General features: G+C 39.4%; 1 protein-coding gene across 3 annotated transcripts in view; it reads right to left on the bottom strand.

Annotated features, from left to right (window-relative positions):
- The window catches only part of PDS5A (PDS5 cohesin associated factor A), a 174,483-nt gene that overhangs the window by 52,269 nt on the left and 98,609 nt on the right, over positions 1–23,605 (bottom strand). For all 3 annotated transcript variants that reach the window (XM_034771311.1, XM_034771313.1, XM_034771312.1), the window contains exons 10-16: positions 20,537–20,631; positions 17,632–17,777; positions 13,401–13,552; positions 10,062–10,175; positions 8,350–8,431; positions 7,602–7,650; positions 7,322–7,461 (exon numbers count right to left, since the gene is read on the bottom strand). In XM_034771311.1, the coding sequence (XP_034627202.1) occupies positions 7,322–7,461; positions 7,602–7,650; positions 8,350–8,431; positions 10,062–10,175; positions 13,401–13,552; positions 17,632–17,777; positions 20,537–20,631 (778 nt within the window). The remainder of the gene's footprint in view (positions 1–7,321; positions 7,462–7,601; positions 7,651–8,349; positions 8,432–10,061; positions 10,176–13,400; positions 13,553–17,631; positions 17,778–20,536; positions 20,632–23,605) is intronic.

The following is a 23,605-nucleotide window of genomic DNA, read 5'->3' as shown; positions in this document are numbered from 1 at the left end:
TGAAGACGAACAGCTTACGTTTGATGTGATAGAGACGAGGAGCCAGTAGAGGGATGCAAGGATCCCAGTTTGGAGGGGGTTCTTGAACTGGTGGGGTAAGTACTGAGTAACCTCTTTAAAAATCTGGATATAGTCGGGTCAGAGAAAACTTAACAAGACTGCATGGGGGGAGGAGAGTGGCATGCTGAAATTGATGTAAGGTGGACTTTAATGGAACTGAACAAAATATAATCGATGGGTCAAGATTGTGCTAGGTTGTCCACATTTAAGAATTCTAACAAACTCTCTCTACAACACACTCACACCAGCATTAATTTCCTGTAAACTATAATCAGATTCAACAATGGAACCCTTCAGACATACACAAGAAGCCCATGGATGACCATACTTGCCGTCACAGATCCAGTAACCACCCCAAATACACCAAGAAATCTGTTATCTACAGCCACACACTCATATACCACAGAATATGTTCTGAGGAGAAAGACTGGGATACAGATCTTAGCACGCTCAAAACTGCCTTCTCCGAACAAGGACACTCCATCAGAGAAGTAGATGGCATCATGGAATGAGACACACAAATACCCCAAGACAACCTGCTTCAATACAGAAAAAATGAACTCTCCAGCCACATATCCCTGTAGTTAAGAAGAGAGCCTGAGACCTTGTATTAGAGGCCTGCGGCCTGAACTAAAGTGGTCAAAACTTTGCTGACATAAAGCACAGTCAGGTCGGGAGCAAGAGGCAGGCCCTGCTCACAGAATTTGGCAAGCATAGGACTCATAATGCAAAAACACATATTCCTAAGTGATGCAAGGTACAAAGCACTCAAGCAAGCAGCACATTCCAGAAGGGTGGTACCAGAACACCTCAATACCAGCACATTCCCCAAAGATAACAGGAACATGCTGACCCATCATAAGGATAAGGTCAGGATGACAGCATGATGAAGACAGATGTTTTGATCGAACCTACAGGTACAAGGCAATGGGTGGCACCCTAATACGTCAGAGTACATAACCTGTTTGTATTGGTGCATAAAGATGTATCTCAGAGTGAGTGTCTTCGTCCAGCCGAGGAGGCAGTGGAAAGTCCCGCCACTGACTGAGCTGCATCCATTGTCACCGGCATACATGTGCTAGTGTAACTGTAGACATTGATCTGGGGAGCTAAACCGTGCTTTGTTGACAATAAACCTACCAAACATCTTCGCACCTTAATGGATTTTGTGGTCATTGGGTGGTTCACTTGAGATCTGCTGTGCCAGCTATTTGTGCAGAGCTGGGACAGCACAGAGGGAAAACACACACGCAGCTAAACATCTGATGACAACCCCTAGTTGTCACCTACCACCCTTCTCTGGAACCCAGGTGGGGTATCGTTAAACAAATTACAACCCATACTCGATGGGGACCACATCCCGAAAGAAATCTTTCCCAAACCCCCACTTCTGGCCTTCAAACAACCCCCCAAACTTGCCAAGCTCATCATCAGAAGCAAGTTCCCTCCACCCAGGATACACCAACTCAAAGTGGCACCAGACTCTGCCAGAACAACAGATGTAAAACCTGTAGACACATCTCCACTGCTATGGTGATAAACACCCCCAACAATTCCCCCTTCAAGATCCAGGGGTCTTACACATACCTATCACAACGTGATGTCCCTTATTCACTGCACTAAATATCCCAACGACAACTACATGGATGAAACAACACTCACTACCACTCTCAAATGAACTCACGCAGAAAAATGATACAAGACAAAACCACATTATGTCCTGTGGGCGAACACTTTTCAAAAAACAATCACTCCATATTTGACCTCAGTCCTCCTCCTCCAAGATAATCTGCACAAAACACCTTCAAAAGACAAGCCTTGGAGCTTAAACTGATAACTATGCTAGACACTAAAAATCATGGTCTTAATAAAGACCAATCTGTAACCCACTAAAACTCTGCCTATTTTGTCCTATGGCTGCAGAGATTCTAATGGGCCACATTACCTTGAACGAACTCTTGGAATATGTATTAACTTCTTATGCCAAACATCTGTTTCACCTTGTATTTAGCTGTGACACTGTGTACTTTTCCCAGACCTGAAGAAGAGCTCTGTGTAGCTCAACATCTTTGTCTCCATCACCAGCAGAACATTGTCCAATGAAAAATACTGCCACACCCACCTCGTCTCTCTAATATCCTGGGACCAACACGGCTATAACAACACTGCAAACAAATTTTAAAAGGGTAAATAGGATGACCTGGGTGACTATAGACCTATCAACCTGACTTTGATCCCAGGCAAAATAAACAGAACGTATGTTATAGAACTCTATTAATGAAGAATTAAATGTGAGTAATATAATTTGTGCCAATCAAAATGAGTTTAGTCAAATTAATTTTATTTTTTTATGACACGATTACAATTTGGTTGACAAACGTAATAGTACTGATCCCTTAGATTTCTGTATGGCATTTTGACTGTATGATATTTTGATTAGAAACCAGAACTATACAAAATCAACATGGCAAACATTAAATGACATTAAAAACTAGCTAAATTATAGGGCTCAAAATGTAACTAAACAGGATATCTTCATCATCCAGCGGATATGCTTCAGTGGGGTCCCACAGGGATTGGTTCTTGGCCCTATCTATGCTAGTCAACATTTTTATCAATGACTTGGAAGAAAACATAAAATACTGATAAATTTCGAAGATGGCACAAAGATTGGAGGCATGGTAAATAATGAGGATGACAGGTCACTAATACAGAGTGATCTGGATCACTTGGTAAGCTGGGTGCAAGCAAATAATATACATTTTAATATGGCTAAATGTATATCCATACAGCTAATGAGGAGGATACAGGCCATGCTTAGAGGACTGGGGGGCTCTATCCTGGAAAGTAGTGACTCTGAAAAATGCTTGAGCATTATAGTGGGTAATCAGCTGAACATGAGCTCCCAGTGCAACACTTGTGGTCAGAAGGGCTACTTTGATCTTTGGATGTATAAAACAGGAAATATCTAGTAGGAGGAGAGAGGTTACATTACCTCTGTATTTGGCACTGGTACAACCACTACTGTTATACAGCATCCAGTTCTGGTGTCTACAATTCAAGAAGGAAGTTAATAAATTGTAGAGGGTTCAGAGAACAGCTGTGAGAATGACTAAAGGATTAGACAACATGCCCTATGATGAGACATTCAAGGAGCTCATTCTATTTAGCTTATCAAAAAGAAGTACCTAAACAGATAACAGAAATTTTATAATAAAGGTCTCCTCTTTACTCTGGCAGATAAAGGTGTAACAAGATCCAGTGACTGGAAGCTGAAGCCTAGGAAGTCTGCTCAGTTGCTGATGGCTCCTGGGAGAGCTGTTGGAGTTATCTCATGGTGTCAACAACATGTCCATAACTTGATTGCCTCCCGGCATAGGTGTGACAAGCAGGCATCTCCTGGCTTGTTTACATAATACATCGCAGATGTGTCATCCATGAGAATATGCATAATGGAATTCTTTAAAACAGGAAGGAATGTTATGCAAGCTAATCTGATCACTCATAATTCTAGACCATTTATGTATAGAGTAGAGTCATGTCCTTTTAAGACCACATTCCTTGTATCTGGAGGTGGTCTAGTTGTGCACCCCAATCCCTGTCCCTGACGCATCTGTGATCAGTGTCTTTTGTAGGAAGAGATGTGGAGAAGGGGGTAGTACTCCCTTCTGAACATTCTTGGGATTTGACCACTAGCTCAGTGATGACAGAATGTGAGCTGGAACCACGATATGCATGTTCATTTGATGTCTCCTGTGATGGTACATCGACCTTAGCCAGCCTTGTAAAGGACGTAGGTGAAGCCCAGTTGGTGGTGTGTGCACAATGACAAGTGGCTTAGAAGTCTGAAGTGACGTCTTACTGTGTGTGCAACGGGGTAGTTGGCCCCTTAGATGAAACTGGAGCCAGTTCTGCTGTTCCAGTCCAGGTGCACCCTAATTTGGTGTAACGAGTTTGGTGTAACCCTGGGAGTTATAAATGTAAGATAGATCAAAGGCAAGGGATGGTTTAGAACCCAGGGTTGAGAGAGAGTTCAGAAAAAGAGCACAGCTAGGTTAAGAGCTTCAAGGAGGGATGATTGAAGCTCTGAAGTGAATATTCCTGATTTGAAGAGTGAAACCCCTCTCCTGATCTGTGCAAATGGAAGGGAGAAGGGGTGTCCTGAGGAGGGGAGAAATGAGTAGACATCCTTCAATGGTGCCGCTGGATCTTTGAGGTGGCACTAGTAATGTGAGCTCTGGAATGTACACCGGTGCTCAGTGTAGTGCCACCAGGGCCAAGACTGGTGCCAAAGACATAGCAACCTTCTCCAACATCATGTTGACTGGCACCTTTAAAATGTTTTATTGTTGGGGCAAATACTACTACCAATGCCAACCCTGGTGCTTGTCAGTCGCTAACGGTGTTAGATGTAGGCACTCAGTCTCTTTGCTACCAAGCTAGAAGCTGTGCCAGTGTCATTTGCCCCATCACAGGAGTGGGATTAGTGCTCCGTTCCTGGGATGAGAGTGAAGGTTTATGCCTCTCCTTACGGAAAGAGAGATGAGTGTCAAGAATCATGTTTATCTTGGTGTTCTGATATCCCTTGTCTGGTGAGGAGCAGCATCAGTTTTCAGTGCTGGCGTTGTAGCCAGTACCAAGATAGTTTTTGCTGGTCTCAGATCATTGTCCAACGGTGTCACAGTTCCTTTGCTAGTACTGCCCTTAGGTGTTGCATGCTGGCTAACAGGGTCACTGGCTGATTGGGACTTAGAAGTGATGAGCTCCATTTTGGAGACTGATGCCCATTCTCCAAGGTCTGAAGTTCCTCTCACTGATTGCTCAAGAAGGTAAAACTTCTGCTAAGGGTCCCTTGATTTACTTGTTTTTGTAGAAAAAGTACAGCAAACCAAGCAGCAGTCCAGCACATGGCTCTCACCTTCATGCAGCCTTTATGATAGTCTGTCAGAGGAATAAGTTTGTTATACGATGGACAGAGTTTGAAGCCTAATGGCTTCAAAAACACCATTTTAGGTTAAGAAGTGGCACAGAATGCTACAGACGACTTAAGAAATTAAGTTTTTTTTAAATGTTATTAAAAATTAAAGGAAAGGGGAAATTTGTTAGGAAGTTGACCTTAACTGCCTAATTAGAGGAGGAAATTGCAAAAAGAAAAATTTCACTGATGGCGGTAAGAAGGAACTGAGGGTTGGTTGTAGCCATTCTGCTTTTAATGCTCTCAGGTAGGGGAAGGACATAAGGACATGCCTGGTGCATGAGAGGCCCAACAAACAATGCTATTCAAAGAGTCTGATCTTGCGCACAAGCTGAATGAGCACCTGGAGTGAGATCCATAGGACATATACTCTCCTGATGGAATACTATCACAGCTGAGTCCAGTGGAGACACTTAAGTTTGATTCCTTTCTTGCAACAAGAGATAGGAGACAGAAAACAGGATGTTCTTTTGAGGGTCCTACGCTCTGGAACTTGACCCCCACTTTGTCTGAAATAGCCTGAATTTGTTGATCTTCATATTTCACTGTAAAGTCCAAGGCTTTATTTGGGGGGAGATGGTGTTTTTATGAGGGAATTATTTTTTTGGTTGAGTAGGATTTTTTTTTTCTTTTGCTGCTGCTGCAGTGGTATCTATTGGGTGGTATGTTAACTTTCCAGGGCTGCTAGGTGATATTTCTGTGACTAAATTTAAATTACTGTTAGGATTTTAAGTTTAATTACTGTCAGGAAGCCTAGAGCTTGTGAGCATATAGGCACTCTCTTATACTTTAAATCAAGATAAATAAAATGTAAACTTGAAACAGAATTGGCCAAAGTCTGGTCTACAGTTTCACAATGTGCTTTAAAAGTTCCCCCATCTTTAATATATATGTACAGCATACAGATACTACAGGTCTCAGCATGTGACTGTTCTGAGCAATGGCATTTCTGTATTGAAAATAAACAGATAGAGTTTGCTGCTTTAAAAAAGAAAAAAAAAATCAGCAGAGGCCATCTGGCTCTAGACAAGTTGCCAACTTGGCCCTCAGGTGGACAAAATCTGGAGAGTCAAAATTTAAATATGGAAAACTTCCACATGATCTACTTCTTGGTCCTACGTACCTAGCTCCTTAAAATTATAAAAGGACTGTATCTAAGCTTCCTAAAAGTGTGAAAAAATTGCTGCTTCAGCGAAGATGTCAAAGGAACCAGTGGGACTGAGGAAGCTTTCCTCTCTTAATACTCTATTGTCCTTTATAACAACTAAGCTTTCAGACTGTCTGTGAGTACATTGGGACTGAAGAGCATACTGAAAGTTTTTCTGTATATGTTGGTATTGCCACTGACAACAAAAAATGAAGCCCTCCTTTTAAATAACAGTTGAGAGAAACTATTTATACAGGGCATCACCTGTCTTACTATTGAACAAATTAGGACCTCTGAGTGACAAATCCAACACTGCAAACCTCTCACAAGAGGTCCAGGCACATGTTCTTGACTACAAATGCCTCCGTTAAAAAATAATGGTCAAACCAGCAGACCCAAGAAATAGCATCTGACATCTAATTTATACTCGGACAATTATTTTACATGAAATGACGACGAAGAGTAGACACCTTGACAAAAACACAATTGCAGAATACACATACAATCTTCAAAGGAATGTTCTTGGAAGTCAAAAAAAATCTATAAAGTAGGTAAGGTTTATGTTATTCATAAAAACGCTTCAGTAGAGTTGGAAGACAAAGTACAGGAGCTCTACATTAAACAAGACTTAAAAGAATATCACAAAAAGACTATTACAGAGATCATGTTTGACTGCCATCACCCAAAAAAGGAACAACATTAAGTGAATAAATGTACTCTTAGTAACTGAGTTGTTGATTCTAAAATGTATCTGAGAGCTCTTTTTTCACGTTGGCCAAAAAGACATTTTATGCAATATGAAACTAAAGTGGTCACATAAAACTACATTAAGGGTATGCCACAATAAATTGACCCTCGAGTGCTCTCCCGTCGACTCCGGTACTCCACCAGGGCGAGAGGAGCAGGCGGAGTCGACGGGGGAGCGTCAGCAGTCGACTCACCGAAGTGAAGAAACTGCAGTGAGTAGATCTAAGTACGTCGACTTCAGCTACGTGAATAAAGTTGTGTAACTTGGATCGATTCCTCTTCCCTCCCCCTGTGTAGACCAGGCCTAAGTTACTTTGAGATGCCATCACTTCTGAATGGCTAGTTAAGCCCAAATATGTTACATATAAAATTCAGTTGTTCCATATTCTTACCACACAGACATCTGCCTGTTTACATGAACATGTAGGGCTGATTAACAACTCGAGCTGAGATCGAAGTTTCTCATCATCCCCAAGAACCTGATTGAATTTCTTCACAAAATCTTGTGCTTTTCCAGGATCTGGAAGGTTTTCTATATTATTAAATAAAATTGAAACATAAGATAAACCTACAACTTGTAACTCAGCACTATTTAATTATTTCAATATTTGTAATCACGCAAACTTCAGGTATACTGTAATAACTATTTACAGAACAAATTAACACACTCACTTGCTATGGTCATCAGCTTTCCAAACATGGCACTACTATTTGCTTCCGACTGGGGGAGGGAGAAAAAAAAGCATTAGTGATGTTCCCTACAGGTAATATGCTATATTACACACTTCATTTAATCTGTCACTACTTTTGTTGCAGCCCTATCCATTCTAATTTTTTGGAATAACAGACAAAAAAGAAAGTACAATGGTATTAATAACAAGTGTTACACTAAAAAAAACTGCAAAATTAATATGTAGCATACATTCTGCCTTTTGTAATAAGGCAGAACTACAACAAGCCACTGAAACATGATAATCCAAACATGAATTTTCATCTACAGTTTCAGGATACAGCCTATAAGGAGAATTCAAGCAACATCCTATCCTACTAAAATATCATTTGAACTCTGCTTTAACATGAACAAATTATAATTATTTTGATGTTACAGCACTGTCCATTTAAACCATTTCATAGTGATTTAAGCGGAAGTGAGAAACTGACAATAAAATGTTACATGTGACTTTTTGACTCCTTAAGAAGTTGTTAGTTGGTAACAGAAAATCATGATAAATCTGTAGATCCCTACAGGTGAAACAGTTACTTACAGAAAGTGATTTTTAAAATATCTGTTGTTTATTTCTACTTAATGAAAGACCAATATTTTGTGAGTGTAAACCAAACAGCAAAATAATCACATTAAACAAAAAAGATTAGCTCTATGTAAATTAGCTCTAATGACAAAAGTTTTTAAAAACCGTACAGTGGGCTGCTTATGCAAGTCCAATAATTCTCGTACATGACTCCTAAGCATATTCTGGCACTTCCACATCTCATTCAGTGCTCTGTGAAGGGGAGGGAAAAAGAAATGACAATCACGTTCCTTTAAATGCTGTAAGAATACGCTAGTTTTATTGAGCTAGTAAAGCATATGCTATTATTATTAGCTGAGCTTATATTTTTCACATGTACAACATCTGTAAGACACTAGAAAGGTGTTCTATCAAATGCTACACTAACTGGGGTTACAAGTTTCAAGCATAGTGGACTAGATTTTGTTTCATATATAACAATGTAATCCAGAACATCTCCATTGATTTCAGTGGAGTTGCTCAAGATTTATACTGGTGAAACTGAAACCAGAACCTGGTCCATTATCTTTGTCAGAGCTTTCAACTTCCACAAAGCCTCAAAAAAAAAAAAAAAAAAAAAAAAAACCACCCACACACCAAGGAAACTTCCCAACCTCACCCCCCAAAAAAACTAAAACAGAATGAAGTTTGTTTCTTATAAGAGAATTTTTTTTCAAAGAGAATATTTTAGTTAAAAAATATTAAAATCTCTAAAGTAGAAAATTTGAAGCTAAGGTTCCTAAGCCCAACCCTAGCTCTGTCCCTCTACCTGAATTAATCCTTTAACCAATGTCCTCCCAAACATTTTTCCCTTCTAGGACAAATCAGTCACACTATACTACAAAACTTGTCAACAAAAGACAAACTCACATCAGACTCAATCCTCCACTGTATTACCCTCATACTAATATACCAAGATTATAACATTTGGTATCAGTTACGACATACAAGCCAGAGACAAAACCATCTCCCTACTGTCCATCCACCTATATCCAACATGCTATAGACAAGATATTACAGAATGCCCCATTCTCTCTCTCACAAAAAATTGAAATAATATTCTCCACATTCACACAGGCCACAGATTTATTTGCATTCTGTTCAATTTACACATTGAATAGACTGAAGTCTCATAATACTACCTACATATACTGAAAACCTTATAACTCTTTTAAAAGCCATACTGCAGCCCTAAAATTGTTACTAAATTGATGTTTTGAATTTTATTCAACTACGACTTTCTTGCACATTACTTTCAATCTTGCAACCAGGTAACCAATCTTATTCAAAATAACTGAAGTCAGAGTTTGTTATTCTTGATGTAAACTTTACTGAAAACATTAAAATTGGATCAAAATACCCCCTAACATCAAGGCATCCTGTTTTATTGTATCCAGATTTATCCATCTGGAATCAGCATTTAATAATATGTGTACTTGAAATACTTTGAAACTATAGTTGCAAACAGTATTGGTAATTCATTATTTATTATTGTATTGTTCATCTGGTAATAGCATAGTGCGGGATCTGGATGAAAGATGCTGTACAAATACTATGGAGGTCATGGTACTTGCACAGAGAAGTTTCCAATCTAAGAAACTGTTAAATAAATAAAAATCAGGTTAGTTAATTTCACCAGCTATTAATGTCTAAATCCAGAGGAATTAGAGTTCTCAAATTACTTGACTAACAAGAACATCAAGTCTTGTCATTACCAATATTTTGACTAAGAGCTAGCAATAAAGACTGATCATTTTCTATCAAAAGGCATACGCTGGAAAAGATTCAAAGGAAGCTGTATTTTAAAAGCATCTAAGCAGCCTACTTTTCTACCTCTACTCACTTGACAGCATTTGGATCCAAGCTAGCATATAAATAGTACAAGCATTTCATTCTCTCTTCTGTTTCCAAATTGTGTGGGACAAGATACTGAGCAAAGATTTTCTCTACCAGTAACCTGCAGAAAAGAGAAAAAGTTAAAATAAATTTTTAATACCACACATTTCCAAAGTGATCCATAATGTTCAGATTAATTGTAAAACACAGAGATCCTGACTTCTTGAGGTCCCTTGTAGCCCTAAATTTCTATGATTTTATGCTATACTGGCACTGCAACCTTCTCCAACCTAAATAGGTAGAAGAAAGTAGTAACTATCTGCCTTCCACAGGTCTCCTTCCCACTGCTGTTGGAAAGGTGTGAAAGAAATGCCCAGATGAACTCTCCCCCATTCCTTCAGATGCCAAGAAAAATGGGCCTTAATCACCCATGATATTCTCCTTTCTCCCTCTAGATTCTTCTAATAACTAGTCTCAGGATCTATCCTTGTCACCATTCTTATTTAAAGAGAAACAGGAAGAGTGTGCACACCCATAGAGTAAAAAACACAAAAGAAGAATACAATAAGAAGCTGAAGAAAAGGTAGAATTAGCAAAATGTCTCAAAAGGTAAGGATAGTATTTAAGAAACAGAAACATAATATATTTAAAACTGCTGATATTTATAATAAAAAAAACTGAGGACAAATAACACTGAAAAAAATGGAGGTAAGCATACACCAGGATATATTTAAGAAAAAAGACTGAAGGGAAAACAAAGTGGGCAAACTTAATTTCTCAACTTTTTAATGGAAACTTTGATTAAAGAACTTCACAATAAAGTAATTGCAGTTTATATGATTATATGTAACTAACATACAAAACCATGCACTGCACAACAGATAAGCTTTAATCATACAGACTGCATACCAAAAATACATTAAAAGAACATTTTTAGGGTTGCAAAGTCAAGCTCTAAAACGTTAGGCAGTGACAAAATTAAGGCTGTCTGTGTAACCTTCATTCTGTGTGTATGTGAGTGTGTGATGATACACACATGATCACATACTAGTTTTATTCAGTGCACAGAATGGATAGTGCTCAAGGACTGAGACGGCTGTTCAATAACTCTTTTTATCCTCATCATTCAGGGTGGCCTTGAGGGTGTTCACAGAAAAGGAACAGAGTCACAGAGGAAATTACCAAAATTTGCAAAAGACTACACTAATCTGAGACACACAGGGCCTGATTTTCAGAGGACATAGTATTTTAATAGTACTCTATAAGCTTAAAGCACTGTATACGCATTAAGTTAAGCCCTACAGCACTAAATCTGAGGGTTGTAGGTAAGTATTCTTACATTCATTTACAGATGGGGAAACTGAAACAAGACAGACAAAATCATTTACCACACCACCAAAGAGCAAGTCAGTGGCAGAGCTAGGATTGGAACTCAGTGCCTTTTGAGCCCCAGGTTCATCCCACCAAACCACACTGCTCTACTATCAGAGAGGATGAGAATTCACAGCTCTCCCACCAAACCACACTGCTCTACTATCAGAGAGGATGAGAATTCACAGCTCTCATTGACTTCAGCTGCAGTTCTAAGCATCAAGCATCTCTACAAATCAAGCCCCAATTTTTTTTAAGTTGGGCAGTCAGAAAAAAAGCAGCATACAACTAGTGGGCACCTGGGAAAATGCTGGTCTAAATGATTTGCCCAGAATCACAAAAGGAATCTATGGCAAGAAGAGAAACCTAATCTCCTCAGTGGCATTCAACTGCCTTAACCATGAGAAAATTCTGTGAAAGACTGACAATATCCTGTATGATCCTGAACAAACCTTATGGAATTAAGATAAACTTTACTGAATGAAATTAACCCTAATTCAGTAAGATTAACACCTTTGGAGCTCATTGTATTGCAAATGCAAATGTTTATGTACTATTGTGAGAGTGTATGGAATTTAGCAGAAAAACAAGATTAATGAAATCAGTGGAAAGTATTAGGAAGTTCAAAGGTCTTTTTGGAACAAAACGTATAAAGTGGATTTCTTTCGGAAACGCACTGAGGTGAGGGGAATGCAAATTCTCTTTCTCTGAAGCCAACCTTCTGAAGATATATAAAGGGTCTCTCTCCCCAGGGTGTACTACCTACCTGCTTCTGGAAACTCCAGTTCAAAGACCCCTAGGCTCTATAAAAAGGGAACTGAATAGGTTATGAGGGTGCTTGTTCTGAGCTGAAGCCACAAGGATGCCCCTAGGATGAGGTATTAAAAGACTGCACTTGCCAGAGCCTATGTGAGTGTTACATGAACTCTGGTAAGCTTATTAGCATAGGTTCTTTTATTGTTTTTAATATGTTTTCTCTGTAATATTCTTTACCTTAAGAATAAAGTAGACTTGCTTAGAAAAAACTGTATAGTAACTTATATCTGTAGCAATTACACTGTTATCTGTCCCTAAAGAGAAAGCAAGAAGGTCTTTGGGCAACCTGTCTGCACTGGGAACAGCAAGTGAAGGCACAGGAACTGTTCAACCTGAGAATATCCAGATCAGTAGGCAGAGAGATGCATTTCTCCACCCACGAGAGGCAACTGCTGTGGAGCTGAAAGCCAAGAGTGGGTGCCCTTGCTGAATCACTGACGGGAAAATACAGGTGCAGTTGCCATGACATGTGACACACACTTTCTCTTCTTTCCATCCCCTGCCTCATTCATTTCACAATTCTAATTTTTGCAACAAGTGAGGCAAGGGTTCTACAGACAACCACCTCATTCACTAGGCAACACTGATTTATTCCCTGCACACTACCCATCTTGTGCACTGAAAGAGACATGGGTCCCGTAAAAAAAAAAAAAAAAAAAAAGTACCTCATGTAATTAAAGACTGTATTATTATGCATACCTATGAAAGCAGAATTAAGGTTGCCACAGGTAATGATGGATTGTAGCAGTCAGCCTTAGCAACTTTTACTGACCAAAAAACCCCCCACAAGAAAACAAAAGCTGAGTATAGGAAAAACAAAAGTAGTCTTTCTCTAAGCAGTAGTCAGTGAGTTTAAGAAAGAAAAAGCTAACCATCATCTCAGATCTAGCTCCCAGTCTACAATTTAGGGCTAGATACAAAAACCTGATCATCCTAAATAACTTAGAGCAAATAATCTTTAATCGGGGGTGCTGGAAGGGGAAGTGTTGAATTAATTCCAAATCTATTTGCAACACTTGCAGCACTAATGTTTAAAATGTGCCATGAGGACATCATTAGTATCTTCTAACAACTTCCTCGGGATAAGCATACACTTTTGTTCTTCAGAATATTTCTTATAGCTATACAATTAAATTTATGAAGGCTTAAATTGACTCACTTGTCATCAATGCTATTCTGATAATATATGTGCAAAAGTTTATCCTTTATCCAGCTCACTTTCTCTGCAGCATCTTTGCCAGCCTCAGCATGAAGACAATACTTCTTGTATAGCTGGGCAAGTCCCATCATGGCTTCTTTTCTTACTCGCCACTTAAAAGAAAAATATGTTTATTAAATATCACAAATACACACAATATATACTAAATGTAATGAAGTGAGAAAGACAAAGTTAACAGACAGATGCAGTAAACTCAACTTTAATTCATGGAAGCAACCAGAACAGAACAGAACAATGGTTCATTTAGTTAGGTATTACTGTCTCCTACATAATGATCTACATTGGAAGCTTCAAAAGATCCAACTTTTCCTCTCCCTCTACCCCAAAGAAGTTCATGAAACTGCAATTGTGCAATTTGTACTTTAGGAGAGAATTTCTTCCACATCTCAGCTAATCCTGAAGTATGAGAGAATTCATAGTGCTTGTGACAGACTGACAATATCCTGAATTTCATTAAACCTTACTGAACTAAGGTTAATACTTTGGGAGCATATTATATTAGAAAGGAAAAGTTTATGTACTATTGTGAGATTGTATAGAAATTCTTTAGCAGAAAGAAAAGATTAATGCAATCTCTGGAAGGTATCATGAAATTCAAAGGTCTTTTTGGAACAATAGGTATAATGAGGATTCCTAGTAAGTACTTTGCAGTGAGAGGGATGCAAATTCTCCCCTCAGAAGGCAACCTTTTGAATATATGCCCTGAGAGAGAGACTCATTGTATACTAATTACCTACATCTGGAAACTCCAGATCAAAGACCCTGAAAGGTGAAACTGAACAGGTTATGAGTATGATTGTTCTTAGCTCAAGCTGTGATAAACTGATAACCACAAGGACTCCCCAGGGTCAAGGTTAAAGGACTTATCTTTCCAGAATCCATGTTAGGGCTGGGGTTAATTCTAGTAAGCCTATTACCATATGTTTATGCTGTTTTGTTACTTTTAAATGTTTTTTCTTTCATACCTTTTACCTTAAGAATAAAGTAGGCCTGCTTAGAAAGAACTGCAGTAGTTATAACTGTTGATAATCACTTTCTGAAGAGAAACAAATCAGGTGTCCTTCGGGCAACCTGTCTGTGCTGGGAAATAGAGAGAACTGTGCAGTCTGGGAATACCCCAGTCATAAGGGAGAGACACAGAGGTCTCCACCCAGAAAGGCAATGGCTGAGGGGAAATACAGGTGCAGTTCCCCTGAACTGTGACAGTGCTCATAATTTTTTAATCCTATCTAGTGTAATTGCAGATGTTATTATTCATGTAGTGTGTCTAATCTCATTACAATTTTACTAAACTATTTGCCTCCATACTGTCCACTCATTTTATAAAGCTCTTATGTCTTCCTCTCAGTATTATTTATTAGCGGTGGTGCTCAGAGGCCCCAATTATGCTAGTGGTCCTACCCTGAAGAGGTTACGTTTTTCTTTTAAAAAATGAATTCTGATTTCAATCCATCGTTGTATGGAAGCGTCTCAAATCCTATTTTGCTTCTCAAACCACTTTCTATTTCTACCAACTCCTTTTTCAGATGGAACAACCAAAAATCAATCCAGTATTTAGCCTAAGGACCTCAGTTAAGTTGATGAGAGAACTTTCATCTTGCCAAACCATTACAAACTAAAGTCTAAAATTGACAGTGCATGGACAATTTGCTATATCCACACAGAACCCCACTGAAGTTAATGGAGCTCTACATGAACAGAGAAGTCTGCTCATACACCATCAGTTGAAGAGTCTGGGCCTATACTATATAAACAGGGAAAAATCAGATCCATGTTTTGCCATATATTTCTTAAATCAAAAAGCAATTCACAATCAGTAACACTGGATGTAGGTAAAAGGCAAGAAACTATGAATTTGCCACTAGGTGGCATGACATATACAGATTTTAGTACAGAAAACTTTCAAATGCACATAAAATCAATTAAATAAATTATAAAATACTGACATCTTTGTGGGTATTTGCCTACTTACCTAGCAACTAAAACAAACTAAGAAGAAAATAAAATATTACAAAAATATTTATCTTTCAAAAAGTAGTAAAATACTATTTTCCACACGTAGACGTAGACATTCCCATCTTGAGCTGTGTGTTCATCAGCTATACAGGAGACAGGAAGGACTGAGCTGTCATTGGGAAGAAAGAAGGAAGGTGAAGGAGAAGGATTAGGAGGAAAGATTTTGGAAAAGTTCAGCTTTGGAAAAGTTATTCTTAAGATGTCAGTAGAACATCCATCAAAAGGAGATATCAGAAGCAGCTTGAAATGTGAAATTAGTAGGTTTGGGAATTACTGGCACAAAGGTAGTAGTTGAAACCCTGGGAACAGAGAAGGGCATTAACGACAGACAAGGGAGGACAGAATCCTGAGAGAACGCTGTCAGATGAGGGAGCAATTCAGATATCACAGTGATGGGTGTGGAAAAGAATCTATAGAGAGAAAGGAAGATAAGGAGCTATTATATGAAAAACTAAAAGAGCAGTCAGTAGGGTGCTGATCACAGACAAAGAAGCCAAGAGAGAAAAGTTGGAGAATGAGATCATCAGCATCAAAGGCAGCAGAATGATAAAGAAGGATAAGGATAGAAAGGTGCTCTTTTGATTTAGCTCAAAAGAGATTTAAATACCTTGGTCAAAACCTTCCTGGGATACCTGGTACAATTAATTTCTTCTGTCAGTGGGTGAGACAACAGTTTCATAAGGTTCCAAAGAATCCTTTATTTGTCAGAAAAGCCCTTCTTCAGTTTTCTATTAAATTCAGGATAGAAAAGTCACCGGGTTCTCCCTTTTTCTCAATTCAAGGGATCTCTAAAACAGGGGCCAGGCAGGTTGTCAGCTCCCAAAATGCTTTTGAGTCCTCCTTCAGTGGTGAAGGAAAAGTTAAAACTGGAGATATTCAGGGAAGTGGTTAAAGAGAGAAGGGAGCTTGGAGTCTGTTCCTTTGGTTTCTCATCCCAAAGCCACTCAATGAAGTTGACTAACCCAAGAGTTTCTTCCCGGGGAAAGGAAAAGTCCCTATCTGGCCTAGATGTTTGGGCAAATGGGAACTTGAGCCAACTTTCAAAGCCTGTCCCAAAACTTTCCTTCAATAAGCCTCTTCCTTGAGAATTGAGATGAGAAGGTGCCACTGAACTTGGAGTCTCTAAGATAAAATGGCCTGTTTCAACAGAAGAGGAAAGTGTTTGAACCATTTCTGCAGTGCCCTTTCTACAAGCAGGCTGGGTCTTTAGAAAAAGAACTCTCATGGATCAGAAGCTTTCAGTTCCCCTCTCCTGGAAGCACTAAGACAACTTACACCAAAGAAATAGAACAAAGTCAGTAGTCTACAAAATCTACACTAGTTGAATAGCTGAATAAAAAGAGTAGCCCAAAAAGAATCAGATGGAAGCAAATGGATGGACGTGTCAAGAACAGGGGCTTGTCCAAGGGGAATATGAACTATGGAAAGCAAGTATTGTCATCAATACTTATGCAGGAGAATAGTTAAATGAGGTTTAAATCATGTGTTCAGGCCTCAAAAGCTTACTAGATTCAAAATGAGGAGGTAGTCACAAGCAGATATAAAAGAATAAGACAAAAGCTGTACAAAAAAAATCTGGTGAATGCTGAGAGCTCACAAAAGTTATATGTCTCCTACTCACTTTGAAAGACACCTAAAATACACAGAGTGAAAGCCTTTTAAAAACACCATGTTATATTACTGTTTACCTCAAATAGTTATGTGTGCTTCATAGCCATTTCCAGTCAGCTGTCAATTTTTATTTTTCCCAGAATTTAAGTCCATTAAGCTCTTTTCAGAGATGAATCCCATAAAGAAACCTCATCTAGAGCTGAAATTAGTCTTCACTGACAAGTTTCTGGGAGGGCGCCCAACTCCCTTAGGCCAATCACACTGTCAGACCTCTGGCTAGTGAGGAGCTTGATGGTGAAATTCGCATTATTCCTGGCAGAATAATGATCTCATTTCCCTGATATATAGCCCCTGCTCAGACACACTGCCTGCATTTGAACAGTTTGCCTTCTAGTGAGAATTAATTTTGCCACTGCATTCTAATTAACCGCACAAAACTGTAACCCATATCCTCAATGCACAGAAGATTCTGGTTTTGCCATTTTTTTCTTCATCAGTTGTATTTAAAGGTGGCAATTACTGCAAATGAAGTATTATACCTTACCCGTTTATCTAGTGTTCTTTCCCTTACAAAGCCAAGGAGCTGGTCATTAACTAAAGAAAGGTCTCTCTTCCCAGCCGTTATAATTGTAACAATGACATCATGTCGAATGGCTTCTTCTGGGTCATGTGATCTAACCTTCAAGTACTCTATTACAATAAAAAAACAACAACGGTAACCATGAAAAGTATACTCAAGAGCTTTTGTTGCAGATGCACAACAAATGACACTTTATTAGGAAAATTAAAACTACACAAACCTCTTTCAAAATGTACAACTATATCATCTACTGCAAATGAAACTGTATATACTAATTCTCAGCCCCAAGGTGTTTACAATATAAGTAATACATTTAAAATGTTGTAAATCATTAAAGATTAGTTTGAGTCAGAAATGACAAAATTCCGAGTTAAGGCTGAAACTCAGCTCACTGTGCCTCAATATTTTATATTATGTTTGTAACACACTGTTCTATAATGCCCTGAGGGAGCATTGTTTCACAGAAGCATGATCCATCACAACAGACTAAATTAAGGATTTTATTTTAGTCATAGCGTAATCTTCTGTCAATTTAAATAGCATCATTAATACCTAAATATAGAAATTCCCATCAAAATCCTATCTTTGCCTTAATGCATTAATTTAAAAAAAATTGTAGAAAAGTCCTTTACAGTATTTGGGGGGGGGGGGGGGGCGAAGGGAGAGGAAGGATTTGCAATTACATTCTGCAACAACTCCCTGAGAGTTATTCTGGTATATCATACAGATACCGGTTCTTCAAAATACATATCAGAATCTTTAAAACTGTCTATTTAAACAGACTATATTGATTTTATAACTTCATAGTTAGATACCTTTCAACAAGAATTTTTTTTGCCGTGTTCGCTGTAATGATTACTTCAAAATTGTTACAGGGCCATTGTGTCATCAAGTATTTACGGACTACTTGAGTAAATCAAATATAGACTCAACAGGCCACACCACAGTTCAAATTACGAAGTGTCTGCGTGGAACTGGCCAATATCCAATAGAGACCCTAATGAGATCAAACTCATTTACAGTTACAACTTAAACCATATCTGAACCAGAGAGTTTCCAAAGGTGAAAAGTTAGTATTCTCTAAACTACTAGCCAACCTACTAATCCCTTTAATCCCTTTTTTATAAAATTCTAGAGAAACAGTGAATAGAAATTAAAGGATTTGTTTCCTGTCAATCACAATGCAAACTTAACTGCGGAGTCACAACCGACATCTCTCTAATCAGACCACGTATAAACTTGAACAATTTTACCTTGAGATCCCCACATATTCTTTTACCAAAAATACTTAAAATATATCTTTCCAATGAATATTAACGAGGTCTTGTCTACATTTAAATCTTAGATCGACGGTGCTCAGGGCTATGGAAAATCCACATCTAAGCACCACAGTTATGTTGATCTAGTCCCTGGTGTAAATGAAGCTAGATCAACAGAAGCATTTCTCCGTCCAACCTAGCTACCACTGCTCAGGGAAGTGGAGTTCCTACAATGATGAAAATATCCCTTTCATTGCTGTAGTCTTTGTCTACACCACAGGATTAAAGTGGTACAGCTATGGCACTGTAGCTATGCTACTATAGTTCCTGTAACATAGATATAGCCTGAGAAGAGACCTGCCGAAGAATACAGATATCTGAACAGCAAAACGTAAACCAGGTCTACACTACCGGCTAACTCGACACCACTGTGATCGATGCAGCAGAGTCGATTTAGTAGGTCTGGTGAAGACATGCTAAGTCAAAGGGAGAGCGCCCTCCTGTCGACATCTGTACTCCACCTCCCCAAGCGGGGGAAGCTATGTCAATGGAAGAACGTCTCTCATCGACATAGTGCAGTGTAGACAACACTGGAAGTCACCCTAAATTATGTCGACTTCAGTTATGTAACTTACATAAATGAACTAGTGTTACTCAGATTGACTTACAGTGTTAGTGTAGACCAACCCATAGTCTGGTGCATCAATACTAGCAGGTGAAGACAGGCAAAACTAATATTTTCCAGAGATTCCACAATACTGTGGGCACAAATTGAGTCTTAGCAATATGCCTTATTTCACATTTCCAAAATACATGAACCATTTTTAAAAAAAAGGAAAATATAGACCTATTTCTCACTTTATAAAAATCTGCTCATTCACCTTCAGCAATTACTCCAACATCTGGTTTAAGGGGAAAAAAAATCTAATTGTAAGTGTCCTGACTTTCAGTGGTGCTGAGCATTCAGTTCCTACTGAAGTCAGTGGGATCTATTGGTGCTAATCACCACTGAAAATGAGACCGAGCATGCTGAGCACATCATGATTATGGTATTAAAAAAAAGGCGGGTGGGGAAAAGGGGACTGAAAAATGAAAATATGCCAAAGGATGTAACTGGTCTTTATGTTATGTTCTTCTATCCCTGCTTTCCAACTTTCACAAGTTAAAACTGGCTATAATGCTGGCCTGCAGGAGGAATTTAATCGTTAGATCATGGGTGGGATTTTGTAAATCAATGGAAGCAGAGTTAGGGAAACACCAAGTACTTCTGAAAATCCCATTCCACATGCTCAATGGTTAACCTGCTCTGTCAGGGCCAAGATTTCATCAAAATTTGAGATGATCAGGTTAAAACTAATTCTACATAGGATAATTGGACCATCTTTGTTCTATAAAGCTAGCAACAAAACATACCCAATGTGAAATGCCTACTTTTAAAAAACCTCTCTTGCCTTCTACAGAAAAATCTACCTTAAATGAATGCCTTAGCACTCCCCATCCAGCACAGGCAAGTCCGGTCTTAACATATTTCAGAACCATATTGCTATATACTTGAAACAATTTCCTCCCTCAGACAAAATTTTTTTTAAACTTTAAATTATGCATCTTACCGGTAAGGTCTTTTGCTAAATCCGGATGGTTCATTAAACAATGACTGGCAAATTTCACACTTTCTAACCTCACAGGGACATGGATATCATTAAATCTAGAGGGATGGAAAATGAAGCATGTTAAGTTTTTGGGTTATCTTTAAAAATCAATGTTTCTCTTTACATCGTCACATAAGTATGTTGAGAATGTGTTACTGTTACGTCAACTGCATAAAAATAATTTTAGCGTACATGATAATACATAAAATAGAATTTGTCAATCTCCATTAGGTTTTAAAAAATATAAAGCTCAAAATGCTTCTTGTGGGGGGGAAAAAGGGGGGGGGCAAAAAGTATCAGGATAGCAATAATACACTTAAATGGGGTCAGGATTACAGCCTTGGAGTGTTGAAAATAAGAACCCTCTAATATAATGTTGCACTTAAAATTGCTATTTACTAAAAAGGATGTGGCCATGCAAAAAAATACAAAAACACAACCCAACAAAAAACATACAAATGTCTAGGTAGAGTGAAGTATTGTATCGGAGGTATTTAACAAATAAATTGAAAAGATGCTTTTAGGTATAACAATGTACCAACATAAACAAGGCTCTTATATTTTTGGATCTTTGAACGCACAATCCCTGGTCTTAGGGCAATCTCTTGCAACTTAACTTTCAATTATTTTTGTTTTAAAATACTTTATATGGATCAAAGATTCCCTATTTTAAAACTCTATTTAATGCAAATCATAAGAACATCAGAATGACCATACTGGGTCAGACCAATGGTCCATTACTCCAATATCCTGTCAGAATAGGTGATCCACCCCCCGTTGTCCAGTCCTGGCATCTGGCAGTTAGAGGCTTAGGGACACTCAGAGCATGCAGCTGACTATCTTGGCTAATAGTCATTGATGGACCTATCCTCCAGGAACTTTTCTAATTCTTTTTTAAACCCAGGTATAGTTTTGGCCTTCACAACATCCCCTGGCAATGAGTTCCACAGGTTTACTGTGTGTTGTGTGAAGAAGTACTTCCTTTTGTTTATTTTAAACTGCTGCCTATTAATTTTACTGGGTGACCCGTTTCTTGTGTTATGTCATTTTATTCACATCATTCATGATTTTATATAGACCTCTATCATACCCCCTTTTGTCATCCTTTTTCAGTCTTTTTAATCTCTCCTCATATGGAAGCTATTTCTTCATTATCATTTTTGTTGCCCTTCGCTATACCTTTTCCAATTCTAATATATCTTTTCTGAGATGGGGGCAACCAGGACTGCATGGTGTATTCAAGGTATGGGCTTACCATGGATTTACATAGCATCATTATGATATTTACTGTCTTCTCTAACCCTTTCCTAATGATTCCTAATATTGTTAGCTTTTTTGACTGCCTTCGCTGCACACTGAAATAACTGTTACCCACCTTTTCGTAACTGTTATTCCTCAAGATATGTTGCTCCTGTCCATTCTATTCTAGGGGCTGGTCCACACTAACCCCCAGTTCGAACTAAGATACGCAACTTCAGCTACGTGAATAACGTAGCTGAAGTCGAAGTACCTTAGTTCAAACTACAAGGTACTTACCGCGGGTCCAGATGCAGCAGGCAGGCTCCCCCGTCGACTCCGCATACTCCTCTTGTGGAGCAGGAGTACTGGCGTCGACAGCGAGCACTTCCGGGATCGATTTATCGCATCTAGACAAGATGCGATAAATCGATCCCAGAAGATTGACTGCTTACCGCCGAACCCGGAGGTAAGTATAGATGTACCCTAGGTGTATGCGCACCCATGTGCATAGTCGGAGACTTTTGCCTTAGCGGTATCTGTAGGGACAGCTGTGGCACCCTCTGGAGTGCCGCACTCATGCGGCAGTATATCAGGCAGTGCCAGCCCTACGCCCTCTCAGTTCCTTCTTGCCGGCAACTCTTGACAGAGGGGTAAACGAGTGGGTAATGAAATGGACGTGAACACCATATCTCAAAGAATAACAGTTATGAAAAGGTGGGTAACTGTTTTTTCTTCTTCGAGTGCTTGCTCACGTCGATACCATTCTAGGTGACTCACAAGTAATATCCCTGGAGTTGGGCTCAGAGTTCACGGTTGTGCGGCTTGCAGCACTGCTCTACTGAAACCAGCATCGTCTCAAGCTTGTTAGGTAAGGGCGTAGTGCAATGTGAACCTGTGAAAGGACTGCCAGGTAGCAGCCTTGCAGATATCCTGAAAGGGCACTTGGGTCCGGAAAGCCACTGCCGAGGCTTGCGCTCTAGCTGAGTGAATGGTGACAATTGCCGGCAGAGGCACCTTGGCCTGATTATAGCAGAAATGGATGCAGGAAGTGATCCAAGACAAAATTCTCTGGATGGACACCGGACAACCCTTCATCCTATCTGCCACAGCGATGAACAATTGAGTCAATTTACGAAATGGCCTGGTCCTCTCAATGTAGAAGGCCAGCACTCTCCTGATGTCCAGGAAATGCAATCTATGCTCCCCCTCAGACTTATGAGGTTTTGGACAGGAGACTGGCAAGAATATGTCCTGGCTCATGGGAAACTGGGCAACCACCTTGGGCAGGAAAGCCGGGTGTGGCTGCAGCTGGACCTTGTCCTTGAAGAACACGGTATACAGCGGTTCTGAGGTGAGTGCCCTAATCTTGGAAACCCTCCAGGCAGAAGTTATCGCCACCAAGAACACCACCTTCCAGGAGAGCAGAAGAAGAGAACAGGACACCAAGAGCTTGAAGGGGCCTTGTATGAGCTGCGTGAGCACCAGGTTAAGGTCCCATGGAGGGACAGGATCCCAGGCTCAAGGGTAGTCGCTCCGGACTCTTCAGGAACTGGACCGTCATGCCATACATGCAGACCAACCTGCCCTGGAACGGAAGGTGAAAGGCCATTACAGCAGCCAAGTGGACCTTAATAGATGAAAGGAACCACCCCTGAAATTTAAGATGCACGAGGCAGTCCAGGATCAGATGCAGCAAAGCCTGCGCAAGCCTAATCCCTCGGGTCAAAGCCCAGCACGTAAAATTTTCCGTTTGGCCAGATAAGTGGCCCTAGTGGAGGGCTTCCTGCTTCC

This window comes from Trachemys scripta, chromosome 5 (genome assembly GCF_013100865.1).
Source record: "Trachemys scripta elegans isolate TJP31775 chromosome 5, CAS_Tse_1.0, whole genome shotgun sequence".
In the NCBI taxonomy this organism is placed as follows: Eukaryota; Metazoa; Chordata; order Testudines; family Emydidae; genus Trachemys; species Trachemys scripta.
Note: the sequence above shows the minus strand (reverse complement) of the source record. Positions and strands in the feature narration are given on the sequence as shown.